This window comes from Haliaeetus albicilla, chromosome 20 (assembly GCF_947461875.1).
Source record: "Haliaeetus albicilla chromosome 20, bHalAlb1.1, whole genome shotgun sequence".
In the NCBI taxonomy this organism is placed as follows: domain Eukaryota; kingdom Metazoa; phylum Chordata; class Aves; order Accipitriformes; family Accipitridae; genus Haliaeetus; species Haliaeetus albicilla.
Genome location: NC_091502.1, coordinates 3,509,748 through 3,526,554, shown reverse-complemented (window position 1 = coordinate 3,526,554; position 16,807 = coordinate 3,509,748). Strand labels below are relative to the sequence as shown.

Sequence of the window (16,807 nt, the reverse complement as noted above, 5' to 3'; positions counted from 1 at the left end):
CCATCACTGTCTTTAGGATGTACCACAATCTTCTCTGGCTAGCAAAAAATATTGTACCTGACAATAAGGAATCTGTCGTGGACAGTTTGGCTCTAGCCTTTTAAAAATTGAAATTTACTGTCTTGCTTAGCTGAACATACTCAGTATCAGACTGTTTATTTCATTTATTTATTATTTCAATTTTCTAGCTGTTCTAAATAGCATTCTCACTTCACTTGGTCATGCATTCTCACTTTTTACTGAAAAATAAGTTTAAATACAAAAGGATATTTTTCTTGTTAACAATAAAAGGAAGGTATGGTATTTCTCTCCACAGGAAGTGCAGCAGTCTTCTGAGTTGCTGGTTTGATAGAAACTAAACTTCTGGTGGGATTATGATGAGAAAACAAAGTCTTAAATACTTTGTTTGTGAGCATATAGTACTTAGACAATTTGAAAAATGACTATTCTGCATTGTAAACTGTTCTCCTTTACAGAATGTGGCCTCCTTTTGCTCTGATGCAGAAAGTAAATTGATGAATTTGCTACGAAGAAATCTCTCTCTTACACCCACTTTAACTAAAAGATGTGGCTTGGAATGCCCCTCTCCTTCCTGCAACTCAGGTCTTTATGCAGAGGATAAAAGTTTGGTAAGCTTCTGGTAATTAATAATCTGTTTTTACTGACAGTACATATAGTAAGGATATAAGAAGTTTTATACTGATGGCTGTGGTGAATGGTCTCGCTTTTCAGTCCACTCCATATGTTCTCTTCAGGGCAATGCAAGCTGATTAGTTTTCTCTGTGTGTAGGTTTAGGATTATTCCCCAGGAGGAACTGTGAGACTACACTTCCTCCAAGCAGTACATGAAAACCTCCATTGTGGCCTGTGTTTTCACAGCATACTTTGAATATTCTGAATTTTATATGAGTAAAAGGAATCATCCTTTCCCTGTAGATGATTTATCACTTCCTTGGTCCCACTGTGAAGATTATCTGACATGGATGTTACTGGAAGGAGAAATCTTGATCTGTAAATTTTTCTTTTCATGGCATTCTGCAGTTCTTACCTTTGTTTAGAGAATTCACCTCCTGGTCATCTTTTCCTAGATATTGTTCACTGTTTCCAGGTTTTAAAAGGGAAGAGGTATCACCTAGTAAATGTTTATATTTTATAGCAGTCTTGACAAAAATTGAGTTAAATAGTACTCAGGTTTCCTAGGAGGGCTGCTGGTGGCAAGCTGTTCCTGACATGGAGTACTGAGTGCAGTCAGAACAAAAATTTTTCCTGCCACTAGTAGTGAGGGAGGTGGAAACACCCTGATGTGATATCAATTCCCAGGGACTAAATTTAAGCTTATAAGGCATCCTTTTCCATTTCAGAGAGAGTGCTAATATTTAATTCTGAAGGTTTTGTTTATATTCATTATTTATTAAATATATTAACCAGGTTAAAACAACTGAGACATTAAATGTATTCTCAAGTTAAGCATGTGTTTGAATTATTTGCTGTGCAGCATCTGTCTTGTGTGTATTGTTATCTTCAAGTTTTTTGGTCTATATCCCTTTTTCCTTGTTTTTTCCTATTTAACAACCTGTTGAGGATATATGCAATGCAGTAGAAGACTCAACTCCTTTTTATGAGTGTTTTGATTTCTTACCATCTGGCACAGAAAAATTTCCATACGTTTAGCTTAGATCGCAGAAACAACACGTAAATGTGCTGTCTTAATGTACATGTAAACAGTGATTTACCAAGCATCAATACTTTAAAGAATAATAGTAGTCACCATCAGAAGATATAAAGCTAAGGTTAAGTTGGACATGAATGATGCATCAGTGGTTTTCTATCAGTTCCTCCCCCCCCCCTCCCCCCCTCCCCCCCCCATTTTGTGGAAGTAATTTGAGGAAGCTAATGAAATAGGACATTCTAGTCAACATAAAACTTATTTCTTTTTAACTAGATCTCTTCCAAAATTGAAATAAAGCATCCAAGCCCTTTGTCAACTAGCACACCGAATAGGAAACTTGTCACACAAGGGTCAGTAAAAACACCTTCATCTGCTACAATCAATGAAGACCATCCCAAAAACAGCAAAAAGAGAAAAGCTATGGACTTCCTCAGTTGTATACCTGCTCCTCCACCACTGCCACCAATGTGTTCAGTATTTTCTCCATCTTTAAAAAAAGCATTTCAGCCTCCACGAAGTTTGGGTTTACAGCGTAGCAAGTCATCAAAAGAAACAAATCAGAATATTGCTCATGTCACCCCCTGTAGAAAATTGAGAGAAACTGTCTGTCTTCCTGAGAATGACCTGGTTGCTGATGAAGAACTTGCAATGATTAATACACAAGCACTCATGAATAATTTACGAGAAGAAAAGATTGATTATGTAAATGAAAACAGCAGTACAATAGCTACTAATTTATCTGATGATCTTTTACCCAAAAATAGTTCCAGGTCTACTGGGGAGGCAAATAACTCATCAAAAAGCAGTTCTAAAGTAGCTGAGGCTCTTCAGAAAGACACAAAGGAACCTGAAGACTCGTTACCAGCCCGCAGAATGCTACAAAGACAAAACCCCTGAAAATGCTACTAAATGCACATGTACAGTATTGTATATATTTCAAATTCAAATTATTTTTACACTTTGTACATTAAATCCTGATTGTATTTAATAAAGCTATATTACAAAAACAAAGACTCATGGAAATGACATTTCATCTGCAATATAATTTGGAGTTGAGTAATTATACGTTTCTCACACAAACATGTATCATACAATAGCATTAGTGTGACTGCAGGTTTGTTGACATTTTATAAGCCATTACTTTGATTCTGATATTTTCTTAAATTACAGCAGGATCTTTGTTTCAGTCTAAAGCAATCAATCAGTTTTGTCACCCTCTGCAGCATTAGAATAGGCTGTTTGGCTGTCAGAAGTGGCACAGGGCAAAATAAACAAATCTCCAAGTTTCTTGTTCCAAAATGTAACACTTTAATTCTGAAATATTGGAGGAGACCACCAGCTCCCACTCAGCACCCTTTCAGGGGTCCTGTGCCCTTCACTTGGCTCAGGGGCTGAACAGGGGCTGGCTCCTGTCACCAAGCTGGATCTTGTAGCAGGACTGGAGAACTGTAATGGGCTGACACACACTTGCAGGTAGTTCTGTAAACCTTTGTGTGATACAGCAGAGCCAGGTTCCCCAGGCCCCCTAGTTTACAATCTTGTACATCTACTGTGTCCTGAAGACAGCCTGGCTTTTCTCCAGAAACAGCCTATTTCTTTATACGTCTGCTAAATTACTAGATGAATTGCAGCTATACCCACATTTCTTAATGTCCAATGTGAGCTGTCTTCATTTCCTACTGCAAAATCACTTGCTAGTGTCCTGTTCTATAAGCACTGCCTAATAATCCACACCTACTTAAAAAAAAAAAATTGCCATCACAAATGCTGAGTTTTAAAAATGTTTCACAAGGGTTCTTAATGAGGACATAATCAGCAGAATTTAACAACATGGATAAAACTACTGCAGGATAGCTTCTCTTCTCACCCATCTGGATCCAGACAGCAGACATGTGGATAGGGCACAGCATCGCACCTTCCTACAACCTGTTAGAGCTCCCTTTTCCACCATTCGCTTTGCCTCTCTTAAAACTAGCAGTAATGGTCTAGGCAAGATGGAGTGGGAAGATACAAAAGGTTATACAGCCAGATATATAAAGTATTAAAATGGCAAGAAATTACAACTGTGTGGAGAAAGAATTGGCCACATGGCCTGTAAGAAAGAAAGAATTTAGGAATATTTTATCTATTAGTGACAGAGCACAATGCAGAAAAAAACCCAAACAAACAACCAAAAAGTGTGTTACAGCCGGTAAATTTCACTGTAAGCTTGAATGGATTTTTGTGGAGGAAGACAGATGAGAGGGAGTACAGTTTGTACTGGGGATAGTGTTCTTAGATTAGTCATGTAGAGCTGTGAGATCATAATCCAGTGACATTTAAAGAGTTCTAAGAAATTTAAAATTGTAGTAGAGATTTAAAAATGTAGTAGAAAAATACAAGAATAAAAAACAGTTTAGAAAAATACAAGAATAAAAAAGTTTAGAAAAAAATGTAAAACTAGAAATTTTTATACCCTGATAATTAAAATATACACTGAGGAATCCACCTCTTCAGTTAAATGGTATGTTGTTTGTACGTGCTACGTGAAGTCTTCTGTTCGAGAAGGCTGGAGGGGGGTTGGAATGGGCACCCATGCCATGAGCTGCATTTGGTCCACTGGAGCTTCTCTCATCTCTGCTTGGTTTTTCAGCCCGAAGAACACTGTGGAAGGTAACATTGTGCTCATATTGTTCTTTCATCCGTTGTATCTTTTGTCGAGGGACATGATGAATATTCCTTCTGTAGAGTCAAAATTAACAGAAGACACAAGTATTTAGCTGCCCATGTATTAGAGGTTACCTTAAGCTTGCTAAGGTTTCTGACATGTTCAGGATAGTGGTTCATGTCCCCTCTGATCTATTTCTAGCCTTTTTTCCCAAATGGTTGTTCACTTCCACCTACTTCTTCAAATTATTATTATTGTGACCACTGAAACATGTAACACAAGTATTTTTGTGGGCAGCCAGGACGTAAGAAGTTAGACATAGAGCTACGTAGACGACCTCTATTATTTCACGTGAGTATTGCTGGGTTTTAGTGCTAATGGCTTGTTAGCCTCAGGGTGAGCTTTTGTACATCTGGAGAAATGCAGACAAGGGCTGTAGATAGCCCAGACACTGACTTATAATCAGCAAGTATAGAGGTCAAAAAAAATGTTGCTTTGTCTGAGTACAAGTGGGGAAAAATCATACCTGACATGGCTCAGGCTCCAGGGCAGATTTGTAAATGACAAGTTGTTTGAGAGGGAGAGGAACAGGATACTCAACCATGCAGGGCTTTCTGGAGAGACCAGAAACAGCCACAGTCTCTCAACACGTCAGCAGGAATTGTTTTTCCAAAGACCACTAGGAATTTCTGCTTTTCTGTGAGTTTGCAAACTCTGAGTAACTTTGGTTTTTGCCATTTAGCTTTAAGGCACAACCTGTGACCTAGAATCTAAGTTTGTCCTGCATCTGTATTTTCAAAACCTTGTGTTGTGCAAATCCGGCAGGGCTCAACACGTTTTTTTCCCTGGTGGAATTAAGGTGACAGCACCGCAGCAGGTTGCCAGCTGCAGCATCCCAATTGCGAAGAAGCCACGCGCGCACAGCCTGTGCCTGGGGCCAGCAACCAGCACAAACCCTACTGCCAGTAAAGACACGATGTGGAACCAGACTGGGAGCAACCTTCAGCTGCCCCTGAATCCTTTGCCAAAGAGCTGCTCCAAACCAAGTGTATTTGGATTAACTTTACGATGCTACTATAAAAAGCTGACTTGTTTCAAATGATTAATAAATCAAAATACAAGTTACCGAGTAGCTCAGCCTATAATGAATGGTCACCAGTGAAATCTGTCTCTGCAGTGGTGCCCTACAAATGCCTCCCAGCTGGTGCTGACTTTTGACTGGAGTTCCTAGCTGGTATAAAACAAATACATCAGTTGGAATGAAGTACCCATGCCCTGCTTCCTTGTGATAACAAATAAGTTAGTTAGCACGTGTTAGCTTCTGGATCGAATAGATAGGAGTGCACTCATTACTGTAACATAGTTTACAGCGGGTTGGTTAAAGGCTAGAAAATTAGCCTGCACGGAGTTCTTTGTGATACAACCATTAACACTGCAGCCTCCAGCCAAACTAACATACTTAGAGCCACATCTGGCTCCCTCTATATCCTACCACATTATGTAGATTTGGTAGATTCCTTGTATCCCTTTTGTGTGTGCATGCCAAGATCTTCAGGAAGATCCTCCAGCACCCCATTTCTTGACCACATTTAATGTAGCACCCCACAGCAAGACAATCTTTGTGATGGTTAGATTTTTTAAGAACAGAAGTCTGAATATTGTCTGTAGTGCTTAGACATGTTTTTTTGCCCAAACACAAGAGTGCTGCTCAAAATCCAGAATGCAAATCAGGGTTCCTGCCCCAAGAAGCTTGCAGTAGAAATACACACTTTGTGGCGGGGGGCGTTGCTTTTTCTACTACCTGACTCACTTCAGCACGGTCAGGCTCTTTCAGGGCTGAATTCACTGCAGAGCAGGTACTGAGTAATAGAAAATTTCCATGACAATCATTCTGTCATCATTTACTAGGTTACTTTTTAGGGTATATGAAGAGGAAAAGGGCTGGCCTTCCTCAGAGCACATCAATAAAATGAGAAGCTGTCTGCTATATCAAAGAGAAAAAGCTGTACCTTGTCAGTTCTTGAACATTGAACTTCCAGGGTGTATCTGGTTCTTGGAATATAACTTCATATCCATTTTCACGTGCCTGAAGAAGGACACAGACGTTTTAGACATATGGCTGCCGAGCTCAGGAGTAGCCAATCTGCCAGACCCGCTGAGATTTTATCTGGCTAGGAGATGTATCATATGTACCAGGAGCCAGAAAAAGGAAGATAACCGTGATTCCCATCAAGCTGAGTCCCAGCTTGTTATTTTCTTCTGCATCAAAGAATTTGGGTCTTCCAGCAAAACTTGCCTCAGCATTGCCCCCAGTCCCCATCCATCCCCCGTGGCAATGGCACCCTGGCACTTGAAATCTCTGGAGGTCACAGATGGTTCAAGAGCCACAGGCTGGCCACGGCAATCTGGAGCTTCTGGGAACGTGAGGTCAACATCTGTCAGTCCCGCTATTTCCAGCCACTGAGTCTACAGGCCTCAATTTTTTTCAAGGTAAAGCAACATCTTTGTGCACATATATGTGTATATATATGTGCACACACACACATATACACACATACAACACACACAAAAATACATAATATATATTTAATACAGTATTGATTGCTTTTGTTTTGATTTAGTGGAAAGGAGGCAGGGAGATCCATTGACCTTTTCACATCTGGCCCACCTCTGGCTGTGCTCTCTCACTTGCTTCCTAGTCACCCACAAGCATTCACAACTGCTGCTGAAGTGACATGTCCAGGCTTTCCAGCACCTCTATGAATTCCCACCGCTTTTGTGCTCCCATACAAGCAATACTTAGACCCAAATTTTTTAACTGACAAGACCATAACCCAAGAACAGAAGCATGAGTATAGTGTTAGCAGAGAGGCCAAATTATGAAACTGTACTAAAAAATATTGCCATCTCTGCCAGAACTCCTGACACGAGATACCAATGTGTCTTTGAAGACTCTTTATTTTTCACAAGTCATAAACTAAAATTGTTAGTCATATCTTAGTATCTTTGTCAACAAATAGTTTGGGAACTGTTCAATTCATGTCAGTACTGGGGAAGACATCCTGATTGCCAAGAAGTTACAGGGCAAGTTCAAAGACAATCTTTTCAAGTAATTTTGTCTTCACTGAGGTATATGGCTGACAAGATAAAACAACTACATTGGCACCTCTTCCCCTACTTCTTCACAGGATCAATCATTAGCTATAATTAGAGAACTAAGGGCAAATAGAAGTAATTCTTTCTAGCCATGTTAAGAACTGTTTCAGTCAGGTCACCTCTGAAATGTCATAGCTGAGCATATAAAAGCAATAAATCAGAGCTTTCCCTACCATCAGCACATACGGCTTCATCTCCCAAGCATGGATGTTGGTATTATCAATAATGATGGGGCTTTTCCCATTCTTCATTGCCTTGCGTGCTGTAATGTAACAAACACATTAAGTAAAGTGAACATGGACTAAATAACAGACCGAGCCAGGTCTCACTAGCCCCAAAGTGTCCTCTCTTCACCCACTGCCAGCACCCTTGGTTCCCTACCAGACGGTTTTGTAGCTACCACCCATCGTGAGCAGAGGTCAGGGCCCAGCAGGTGCTCTCCTGGAGGAGGTGATGCAGCCGCTGGCTGCGCACAGTGGCAAGATCTGAACTCCTCGTAAAACATACTTAGCAGTATCACTAGGAATTTACAACAGCTGAAAATTAGTTATTTGCAAAAGATCCCTGTTATATGATCTCAAAATGTTTTCCCTTGCTAGAAATGAGTCCAGCACACAGCCACAAAAGCATGTTACATTTTTCTCTCTGAAGTAGAGACCTGGGTTGTTTCATTCTCAAACTTATAATTAGGTTTGCAAGTTTTCTTCCTGGCTATCACTAACTCCCCCCCTGTAACACCCACTTCCAAGTCAGGACAGACACCTAAGCCATTACAGTCTGAGGGATGTGGTGCGTACAGCTGTACTGAGCAGCTGCTGGGCTGGTATTTGCATGCCACCTGCTGTTACCAAGCTTCAGCAGTGCTACCTAATAGTCCTTCTAAAATAACATCTATCAATCACCAACACTTCTTCACTTATAAATTTCTCTCTTACAAGGCAGAAGAAATAAAATCAGAAGTGGTAAATGCGTTTTTTTAGCCAGTACCCCATAAACTGCAGTGTATGACACCACTGTGAAATCTTTTATTTTGGGGGCTAAGTTTAAAGACAGACTGAAAAGCAAAACTATTCTGCAAAACCCCTGGATTGAGTTTAGTCACCTCTCTTTTGGTTCCATTTGTGCGCATCCTCTAGGAAGTCAGGCTCAAACATGTATACGCCATTTTCGATAAAGAAGTCATCAGTACTAAGAACTACAGCACTGGGATAGTCACGTTTCAGTTGTCTGAAAAAAAAAAATGAAAGAAGGATTAGTATAATGCATACCTTTAATAGAGACCATTAAATCAAGAGCCATATGAATGCTCTGCAAATATGCACAGTGCATCATTTGAAAAATCCCAGCTTAAAGGATCTGAAAGTAATGTAATCAGTAGACGGACACATAGGAGGAAAGGAATGGAGCTTAAAGGCATGGCCTTGATTTCTTTAATTCAGCAGAGAAATCTACACTGGACTACCAACATATGAGTCTTTAATCATATTAATATATCCAGTTTCCTTTCTGAGTTATCTGAGAAGGTACAATTATAAATAAAATAAATTAAAAAAAAACCAACCAAGCCTGCTAATCCCATGAAAGTTGGGCTCAAAAGACAATTTGACCATGGGAGTTTTGCTACAGAGAGATTTTTGAAGATAACCAGGAAGAATGATTTGTCATTTAGTAAAGATGGTCAATGTTACCAGCAGTTTGTCTTGTTCTTTTTTTTTTTTTCTTTTTTTTTGGCTACAAAGCACATAGCACTTTTTTTTTGTAATTTGCAAACAAATATCCAAGTGATCAGTCAGTATTTCTTGGTATTTGTTGCGATTTCATGGTTCTTTCTGCTTTTCACTTGTCCCTGTTTTACTTAATCCTCCCCTTGTAGGGTTGAATAATATTTATTTATTTTCAGCTTTCAAACATATTTTATAAACAAATCTGAACTGCCTAGATTGGCAGCCCCAAATGCAACAGATCCATAAAACCGGTCCCCTGTGGTGAGTGGCACAGGGCAATCCCCCTTCTCCTCACACTCATGCGTCCCCACCGCGATGCTCATTCAGACCCAGGATGCCCACGGCGGGTGGACGCGTGTCCTGCCGTAAGCTGACCAGCTGCCTCGCAGACAGCGACGGGCTCTAGGAGGTGGAAGCGCTGGCTTAGGTGGTGGCTTAAATATGAAGCATTCCTCTGCCAGTCCTTAGAGAGCATTAAAAAAAAAAAATCTCAGTGCAAAATTGCGTTCCCGTTTGTGTGCAATCCAGACTTATTTGTGTCCATAGACAATTGTCTATTTTTTTCAATGAAGGGAGTGTTGGGGGAGGAGGGAGTCTCTGCAAGAAGTCAGGGAGAGCCCACAGCATCATCTCGCTACTCTCCATCTCCCTAAGGCCCAGAATGTCTCTGGAAAAGAAAGTAAGGCCAATTGAGAAACCTTGTGGCTCTCAGACATGAATGCTGCTGCCCTGCTATCTCACACCACACACAGGTCTCCAGTCCCTCGGATTTATTTCAGCTTCCCTGACAAAATGCTTCTCTTCCATCCCCGTAAGCTGCAAAACAACTATTTCTCAATGTCTTATCTAATTGAGCAACTGCAAGGAAAAAGGTGCCTCGAGGTTATCAGCAAAAACCAGACACACAGACAGAAAAGGCTTAATTCTGTCATCTCTAACTCTGCCCTGACCATGTACTTACCAATTTTACCCTCATCTGTCTGCTAGCAGCAATTCTTCACTAGGATTGCACGTTGCACTTAGCTGAATAAAGGCCAGCTTCTGACTTTGTTCCGCCTCCACTGTAACTTCTACCATCTGCTGATCAATTAATATTATTTTGTGGTTGCAATCACTCCAGAGAGCAGAGACTCACTGCTGATGGACTGGCCAGGACTGGGCTGTAGCCACTGTTACGTATCATTTAGCACCCACATGTCGTTATCTTCAAGCTCCAAAGAGATGTTTTATTCACATAATTACTGCTGGACAAACAGATCTAACAAAAGTCATGTTGCAAACTGTTAGCAAACAGTCAAATTATTTTTGCTTTAATTTTGGTCCCAGGCAAAGAATTCTTATCATGAAAAGCATGGGAGCACCTAACGCTTATCTGGTTACTCTTGTGCTGATAAACTGATATATTCAGCTCTCACTGTAATTCAGCACCTCACCTTTCCCACTGCTTTACCCATCTGCATCACCTCTTCTCTAAAAAACAGACTGTGCTAAAATATGTGTTGTCCCTTTAGCTACTAATGGGCACATAAAATTGTACACATAAACAAAAGATCTCAAAATATTTTTTTTTCTTGCTCAGTGTTTCTTTTAAAAATGTTCTCAACCAGTGCAAATTTTAAAAATTTTCTTAGCATATACATTACTAAATTCTTAACACATACATGCACACTCACATGGGAGCTTTGATATTAACCCTTAAGCAATATAAATAGTACATGATTATCTGTAAACTCAGTCTACTATCCTCATATCACAAGTAATTAATTAAAGTAGATAAAACTTGTGCTTCAAAGGAGGAAAAATATGGCACAAAATGTGCTAAGAACTATGAATTACTGTCACATTTGCTATAGTCATACCAAACAAACTCCTACGAACAGCAACATAAGAAAACATTAGAGTGGGAAAAAGATGATGTTTTACCTCCTGCTTATTTTGCTGTTTTTAACTTTTCGCCTTCTAAAACAACCAAACTGACACTAAATTTTATGACCATTTCTGTAATCCCCTACTGCCCATGAAGCTGACAAAACTCCTGTTTCTTCTGTCCCTTGTAATTTCCAAGGGCACCCAAACCTCTTTAGTATGTTTCTTGAGAAATAAGCCTTCTACAATCTACACAGGACCACAAGTTGGTTTAGAAGAAAGGTTTTCAATAATCACACAATAAAAATGCCTATATTTTAGCAAAATATACACCAGCTATGCAAAATGGGAGAACTTGTGACCAGTGTTATTAATTAATATATTTTGAGTAGCCCTGTCAAATGAAAACTACCCATTGCCGTTAGATCAGTAAGCGTAAAGCATACTAAGGAGCAGAAGGAAAATGAAATCTCTTTGCAAGATCAAAGAGTACATATAAGCTATGTTTGCATTTTTTTTTTTTTTAAAGCCACTGAACTTGAAGCACTGCATTGTGATAAGCAGTTTCTGTCAAAGGTTCAGTATTAATTTGCCTACTTGGGACATTTAATTGCGAAGTGCTACAGCTCTCTGTCTTGCAGTAGATACAAAATACAGTATGCTCTAGATCTTGCTAAAGAAAAGTTTGCTGCTGTTTCAGAAAATACAAAGGATTAAAATAAAAGAAAAAAAAAGAAAGGGCGATGTTTCCTCCACTTGCAATAAATCTCCCCAAACCCTTTTACCTCCTTTCCTCAAGCTGAAGCAGCTTTCCACGCCAGGTACCGTATCTCACTAGATTGGCTGATACAGTTGGGGAGGGGAAGAAAAAAAAAAAGCTTTCCGATGCTTCTGCTCTTCAGCTCTGACACAACAGCAGCAAACTTCATGTACCTACCAGGCCCCCCCGGGAACTGATAAAGCCCCTGGAAACACGACGCCGTGCAGAGGCACAAGCTTCACCGTCTGCCCACGGCAACCCCACCGGCAGCCTGGGTAGCAAGGATGCTGCTGAATGATGTGGTGGTCGACATTGGTGCACGCTCATCTGCTGTCTCACCCCAGTCAGATTTGTGATGGCCGCTGGGACTAAAAAAGGAGAATCTTTCTGTTGAAAATCCAGCTGTGTTTCTGTTTGACCACAGGAGCCTTGTAACAACCGCCTCAGCAAACAGACAGGTAGTTTTAGAGTCTTCTGTGTTATTCCTCTGAAGATCTGTTCCCATAATTTATACTGTTTTTAAGTTGCCTTTTTTCTAAATATCATCTTCAGTGCTTTCAAACAATCATTGCAGGGTTTAACTGTACGTATAGACAACAAAATAACTGCTCAGGGTTTCAACTAGCTGGATGCATTAGAGTACTTGGGAGAAGTCTCCATGATCACCAGTAATATCATTGGAGATAAAAAAAATATCTGTAACTGTATTTCATAGGCTGTCATGTTTTTCCAACAGAAATTTTGAAAATAAATTCTGATTTGAGCCTGGTAAGCAGATTGGAAGGAACATTTTCAGTACTCAGAAGGCAACAGAACGGTGTCAGGCAGATCTCAGAGCCGGTAAATTCCCAAGCTACTTCGGAGATCAGAACACGTATGTACTGACATCGCATACAACCACTTGCTCCGGTCACTGTTCCTAACACAAAGCATTCCCCGTGGTGTTTAAAGGTCTTCAGTTTCAGCAGAGAATCAGAACGATGAGATCTAGAGCACACGCCCAGCACTATCGGCTCTCTGCTGCGTTTTAACAACTTCTAGTGCCCTGCGGACTTTGCCCCGGCGGAGGCATGCCAGCTGATGGCTGTGCTGTTGGCAGAACACACGCATCATATTTGATAAACACATTCAGGAGAAGCACCTGAAGCAGTTTCAGATGAAGGTAAATGTTTACAGTGCGTTGCCACCTGGCAGCAGGAGGTGCAGAGCTGAAGTCCTGTCCAAGGTGCAGCTCTGCAGCAGGGTCAGGGTGCTGGTAACGGCGGCGCGGCCGGCCCAGGGCTGGAGGTGCTGGGACTGACTGGGCAAAGGCAGCGGAGAGAACTGGAGAAGACGCAGATTACTCCAAGCAGTGATGCCTCAGTGCATTTTTTTCATTTACGGAAGATTGCTGCCTCTGTGCTTTGTAAAGGAGTACAAGAACAACCTCATGTCGACTGATAAATCAACAGCAGTGGCTGACAAGTTGCATGTTTGATCATGCCCAGCCTAGTGCTTGAGCAAAACTGCTAGACAGAGGGTTAGATGTTACTTGAGCTGTGCATCACAGCAATAGACTGTAGAAGAGCTGGAAATACAGCTACTGTGCAATGACGAGTCTGTTGGGGAAGCAGGTATGAGCTTGTACGTGGCTCATTTGATTTTTGGAGGCATTTTTGGAAGCTATACCCGCTACTGCACCTCAAATAACTGTTTTCTTAGTAGTTGCCTTGGTCTAATCACAAAATCCGTACTGTGGAGTTGAAGGGAGAGTGTTGCACATGCCTGATGGAGGCTATTGGAGATGCAACTCCCAGGTGCCCCTCTTCTCCTACGTGCTTCTGCTGGTGGTGACATACGGTGAACGGTTAGAGGGAGATGGTTAGGGTCACCTAAAATACGTGATGCAGGGAAGCATATCCTTAACAGTGAAGCGAAAAGGTCTGGAGGCTGGTGGTGAGCAGATCAGCTCCTCGTTCTGCCTTGACTATTCAATGTATCGCAGGTGGCCCCTTGGCTGTCTTTACCAGAACCCGAAAACCAGACCTGAACCGATCCGTACCAGTGTCAGCTGCTCCAAGCTGGGGGAGGGACTGGGATGGGGAAATCATTTTAATGAAGATGCCATAACTAAATCTTACAAAGCTATATCCAGACAGCACTGACTGACACTGAAATGTCAGGGAAACGAGTCACGGATGTGAGGTTGTTCCTAGGCCTGCGTGCCAAACGGAGAAGGGTCCTTCCTGCTGGAGCTATCACCAGGTTGTGATATCACCAGTGATAACATTCATGGTTTGTGACACTTCTGAGCTCTGTAAAGATGTACAGGTTGTAACTGAAATACTGGCTGATACTAAGACTGAAAGAATGGGGGGGTGGGGGGGGTGAAAGCACCAGAAGAAACACCAAAGGCTAAAACAGTGGTACGTGCTGACAACCAAGAACATCGTTAACAGCAATAAAACTGGGGAAGGTGCTGTTTACACCCCCCCAAAGGCCAGCACTCAGCTAAGGCCCAGCACAGATGACTTGCACACTCTGAGAGCAAGAGGATGGCCAGCAGGTCACACCAGCCCGCACACCCTGTCCTTCTTCCCCTTGTTCCAAAAGAGGGAGAGGCTGCAGCTGAAAAGACACCCAAAACAGGAAAATGAAAATGGGCAAAAAACTCCTGCCTAAGATTCATGGAGCACCAAGTAAGCAAAATTCAGAGGCAAAAAAATGGCAGCACAGAAACTGCTGGCTGCGAGATGGCATAACAGACCTGACCAAAACCCTCCCTGTCTATCACCACCGACCGAGAGGAACCCAAGAAAAGAAAGTGAGGATGGGACAGCAGAAGGTCCCTGGCCTCTCCAATTTTGGGCAGAGCACCTGTGCACATGCCCCTTGGTACTTGCAAGTATTTAGCTGTGATAGTGTGAGTGAATAAAATCCGAGAGAATAAAGTTGAATGGGTAAAATGAGCTCACCAAGGGCTTTTGCAAATAAATAATCGCCTTCCTCCTCCAGTAGGATCTCACACTGAGCTTTGTCGCAGTAATTTTCTGCAAACATTGCTTTGCCTAGCACACTGTGTTTACCAACACCAAAAGGTACACAACGTGGGAATAGCAAATCTCAGAAGTTTCTTGGCACAGTCCTTTCATAATCTGGACAGAGTTAATGGAAAGCTACTAAATGCCATTTTTACAGCTGCCCTTTGATCTGTGTACTGCTGAATGGCTCAACGCAATGACACAATTAACAGGGGCTAGAAAACAGAGTAAGTTCCTCAAACGTTCATCTCGCAGGGGACTAAATATTTACAACTGCTTTTGTAAATCTGTCATTAATAATTAATCTTGTATTTTGATCTAAAAAAATAGGTCAGTTATTTGCACTGCCTGAGAATATGGCCCAGACCGTTACATTCTTACTGTACTATGAGAAGACCCAAAGCCCTCTGAAGAAGGGCCTTACACGACCTCTTTAGGGAGACACATGCATTTTGGGCATCAGTAAAAACACAGCATTTGGCCACTCATTAAAGAACTTCATCTTGCAGAAGTCCTGTGAGGCAGAAGGCACAGCATGCCCAGAAAGAACGGTACCGAAAAGAGGAAACTGTAGATTAACCCAGTGTATCACACGGCTTCTTTCAAAGCAGGGCCCTTCCTATGGCAGCTCGTGATCCCAGCACAGGTTCCTCGCCCGAGCAGAGGAAGATGATGGCGAATATTCCTCTTTTGATGGAGAGTGGGTGGCACCTGGAGCTGTGAGATACCAAACCCTGAGATTCTGTGATACCAGATTATGGCTACGCTGCGTCACACTGACTGCGGTGCCGTCTCCCAGCACTCCCCTCTGGGTTCTTCCACCTATTGTTAATCAGCGTTGGAGCTGTCGGAGTGGAATGGTCCGCTCTGCCCATTTTATACGCCCCTACAGCTCTGACCCGGAGTGCAGGACATCATGGAAACAGATGTCAGAGTCGCCAATTTTCACAGTAAGAGACAGGAAGTAGTTTACTGTGTGTGTGATTAACCACAAAAAAAAAAAAAAAAAGCACCACTCTGGCACTTTTTAGAGAAGAAACAGCAACAACAACAACTACCTTGGCTTGGGCGATTAGTCCGTCTTACTAGAAACGTGCCTTTTGGTAACCGCTCGCTCACTCTGAACACCACCACAGACGGCCCTACGGGCTGTGTATCTGGAGAGCAGGTACGGGCAGCTGCAGCAATAAAGCCTTTAGCCATTTCTGAAAGACAGAGGAGGTTTCCAAACGGCTCCTGCGAGGCTCCCGCTCCCCTCCTGAGCCAGAAAAACCACCTCAGCCTTCTTCCCGGTGCTCTGCAGCGAGTGTTTCCCCTTCTCCGCTCCCAGGCGGGCAGAGAGAGGCCTGAGGCACCTGCCTCACCCGCCCGCCCTCGCCTCCCCTCACGCCTTCTCACACCCACCCCACGGCCGGTCGGGGGGCCCGAGGCGAGGAGAGCCGAAGGGGCTCCGGAACGGCCGCCTTACCTGGCCAGGGTGCTCTTCCCGGCGCCCGGCAGCCCCCGCAGCAGCAGCACCACCCTCCCGCCGAAGCGGCCCCGCGGGGGCTGCAGGCTGAGCCCCCCCAGGGCCCGCAGCAGCCGCTCATCCATTCCCACACACGCCCCTTCCCCCAGGGGCCGGGGCCCGGCCCAGGCGGCGGGGATTCCCTTCTCCCGTCAGGGGCCGGGCCTCTGCCGTGTGGGCGGGCGGGCGGAGAGGAGCGTCCCTCGGCGGAGGGGGGGGTTGAGGCGGGGGGTGTGTGTGAAGGAAATGGCCGAGGCTCTTCCCCTGTGAAAACGAAAGCCGCCTGAAGGAGACACTCAGGGGAACGGAAGGGGAGGCAAGGCTCCCGCAAGCCAAACCGGTCAGGTACGGCGCTAGCCTTCCACCTGGAGGGTTAGCCCGAGGGACCGCCGTTAATTCTTTAAAAATCACCATCGGTCGCCCGGTTCTCAAGGGCGGGGGAACGGCAGCCAGCGCCG

The 16,807-nt window shown here is 43.0% G+C and overlaps 2 protein-coding genes across 3 annotated transcripts in view; one reads left to right on the top strand and one right to left on the bottom strand.

Moving 5' to 3' along the window:
• BRCA2 (BRCA2 DNA repair associated) overlaps positions 1 to 2,680 on the top strand; it is a 42,639-nt gene extending 39,959 nt beyond the window's left edge. For both annotated transcript variants that reach the window (XM_069808033.1, XM_069808032.1), the window contains exons 26-27: positions 477 to 629; positions 1,943 to 2,680. In XM_069808033.1, the coding sequence (XP_069664134.1) occupies positions 477 to 629; positions 1,943 to 2,566 (777 nt within the window). In that variant the 3' untranslated portion in view covers positions 2,567 to 2,680. The remainder of the gene's footprint in view (positions 1 to 476; positions 630 to 1,942) is intronic.
• Positions 2,681 to 3,440: 760 nt separating this feature from the next.
• Positions 3,441 to 16,490, bottom strand: N4BP2L1 (NEDD4 binding protein 2 like 1). The gene is made up of 5 exons (XM_069808036.1): positions 16,311 to 16,490; positions 8,575 to 8,699; positions 7,646 to 7,734; positions 6,326 to 6,402; positions 3,441 to 4,390 (listed from the first exon to the last, which is right to left on the bottom strand). The coding sequence occupies exons 1-5, from the start codon at positions 16,433 to 16,435 to the stop codon at positions 4,162 to 4,164; spliced, it is 645 nt and encodes a 214-aa protein (XP_069664137.1). The 5' UTR covers positions 16,436 to 16,490; the 3' UTR covers positions 3,441 to 4,161.
• Between the last annotated feature and the right edge of the window lie 317 nt (positions 16,491 to 16,807).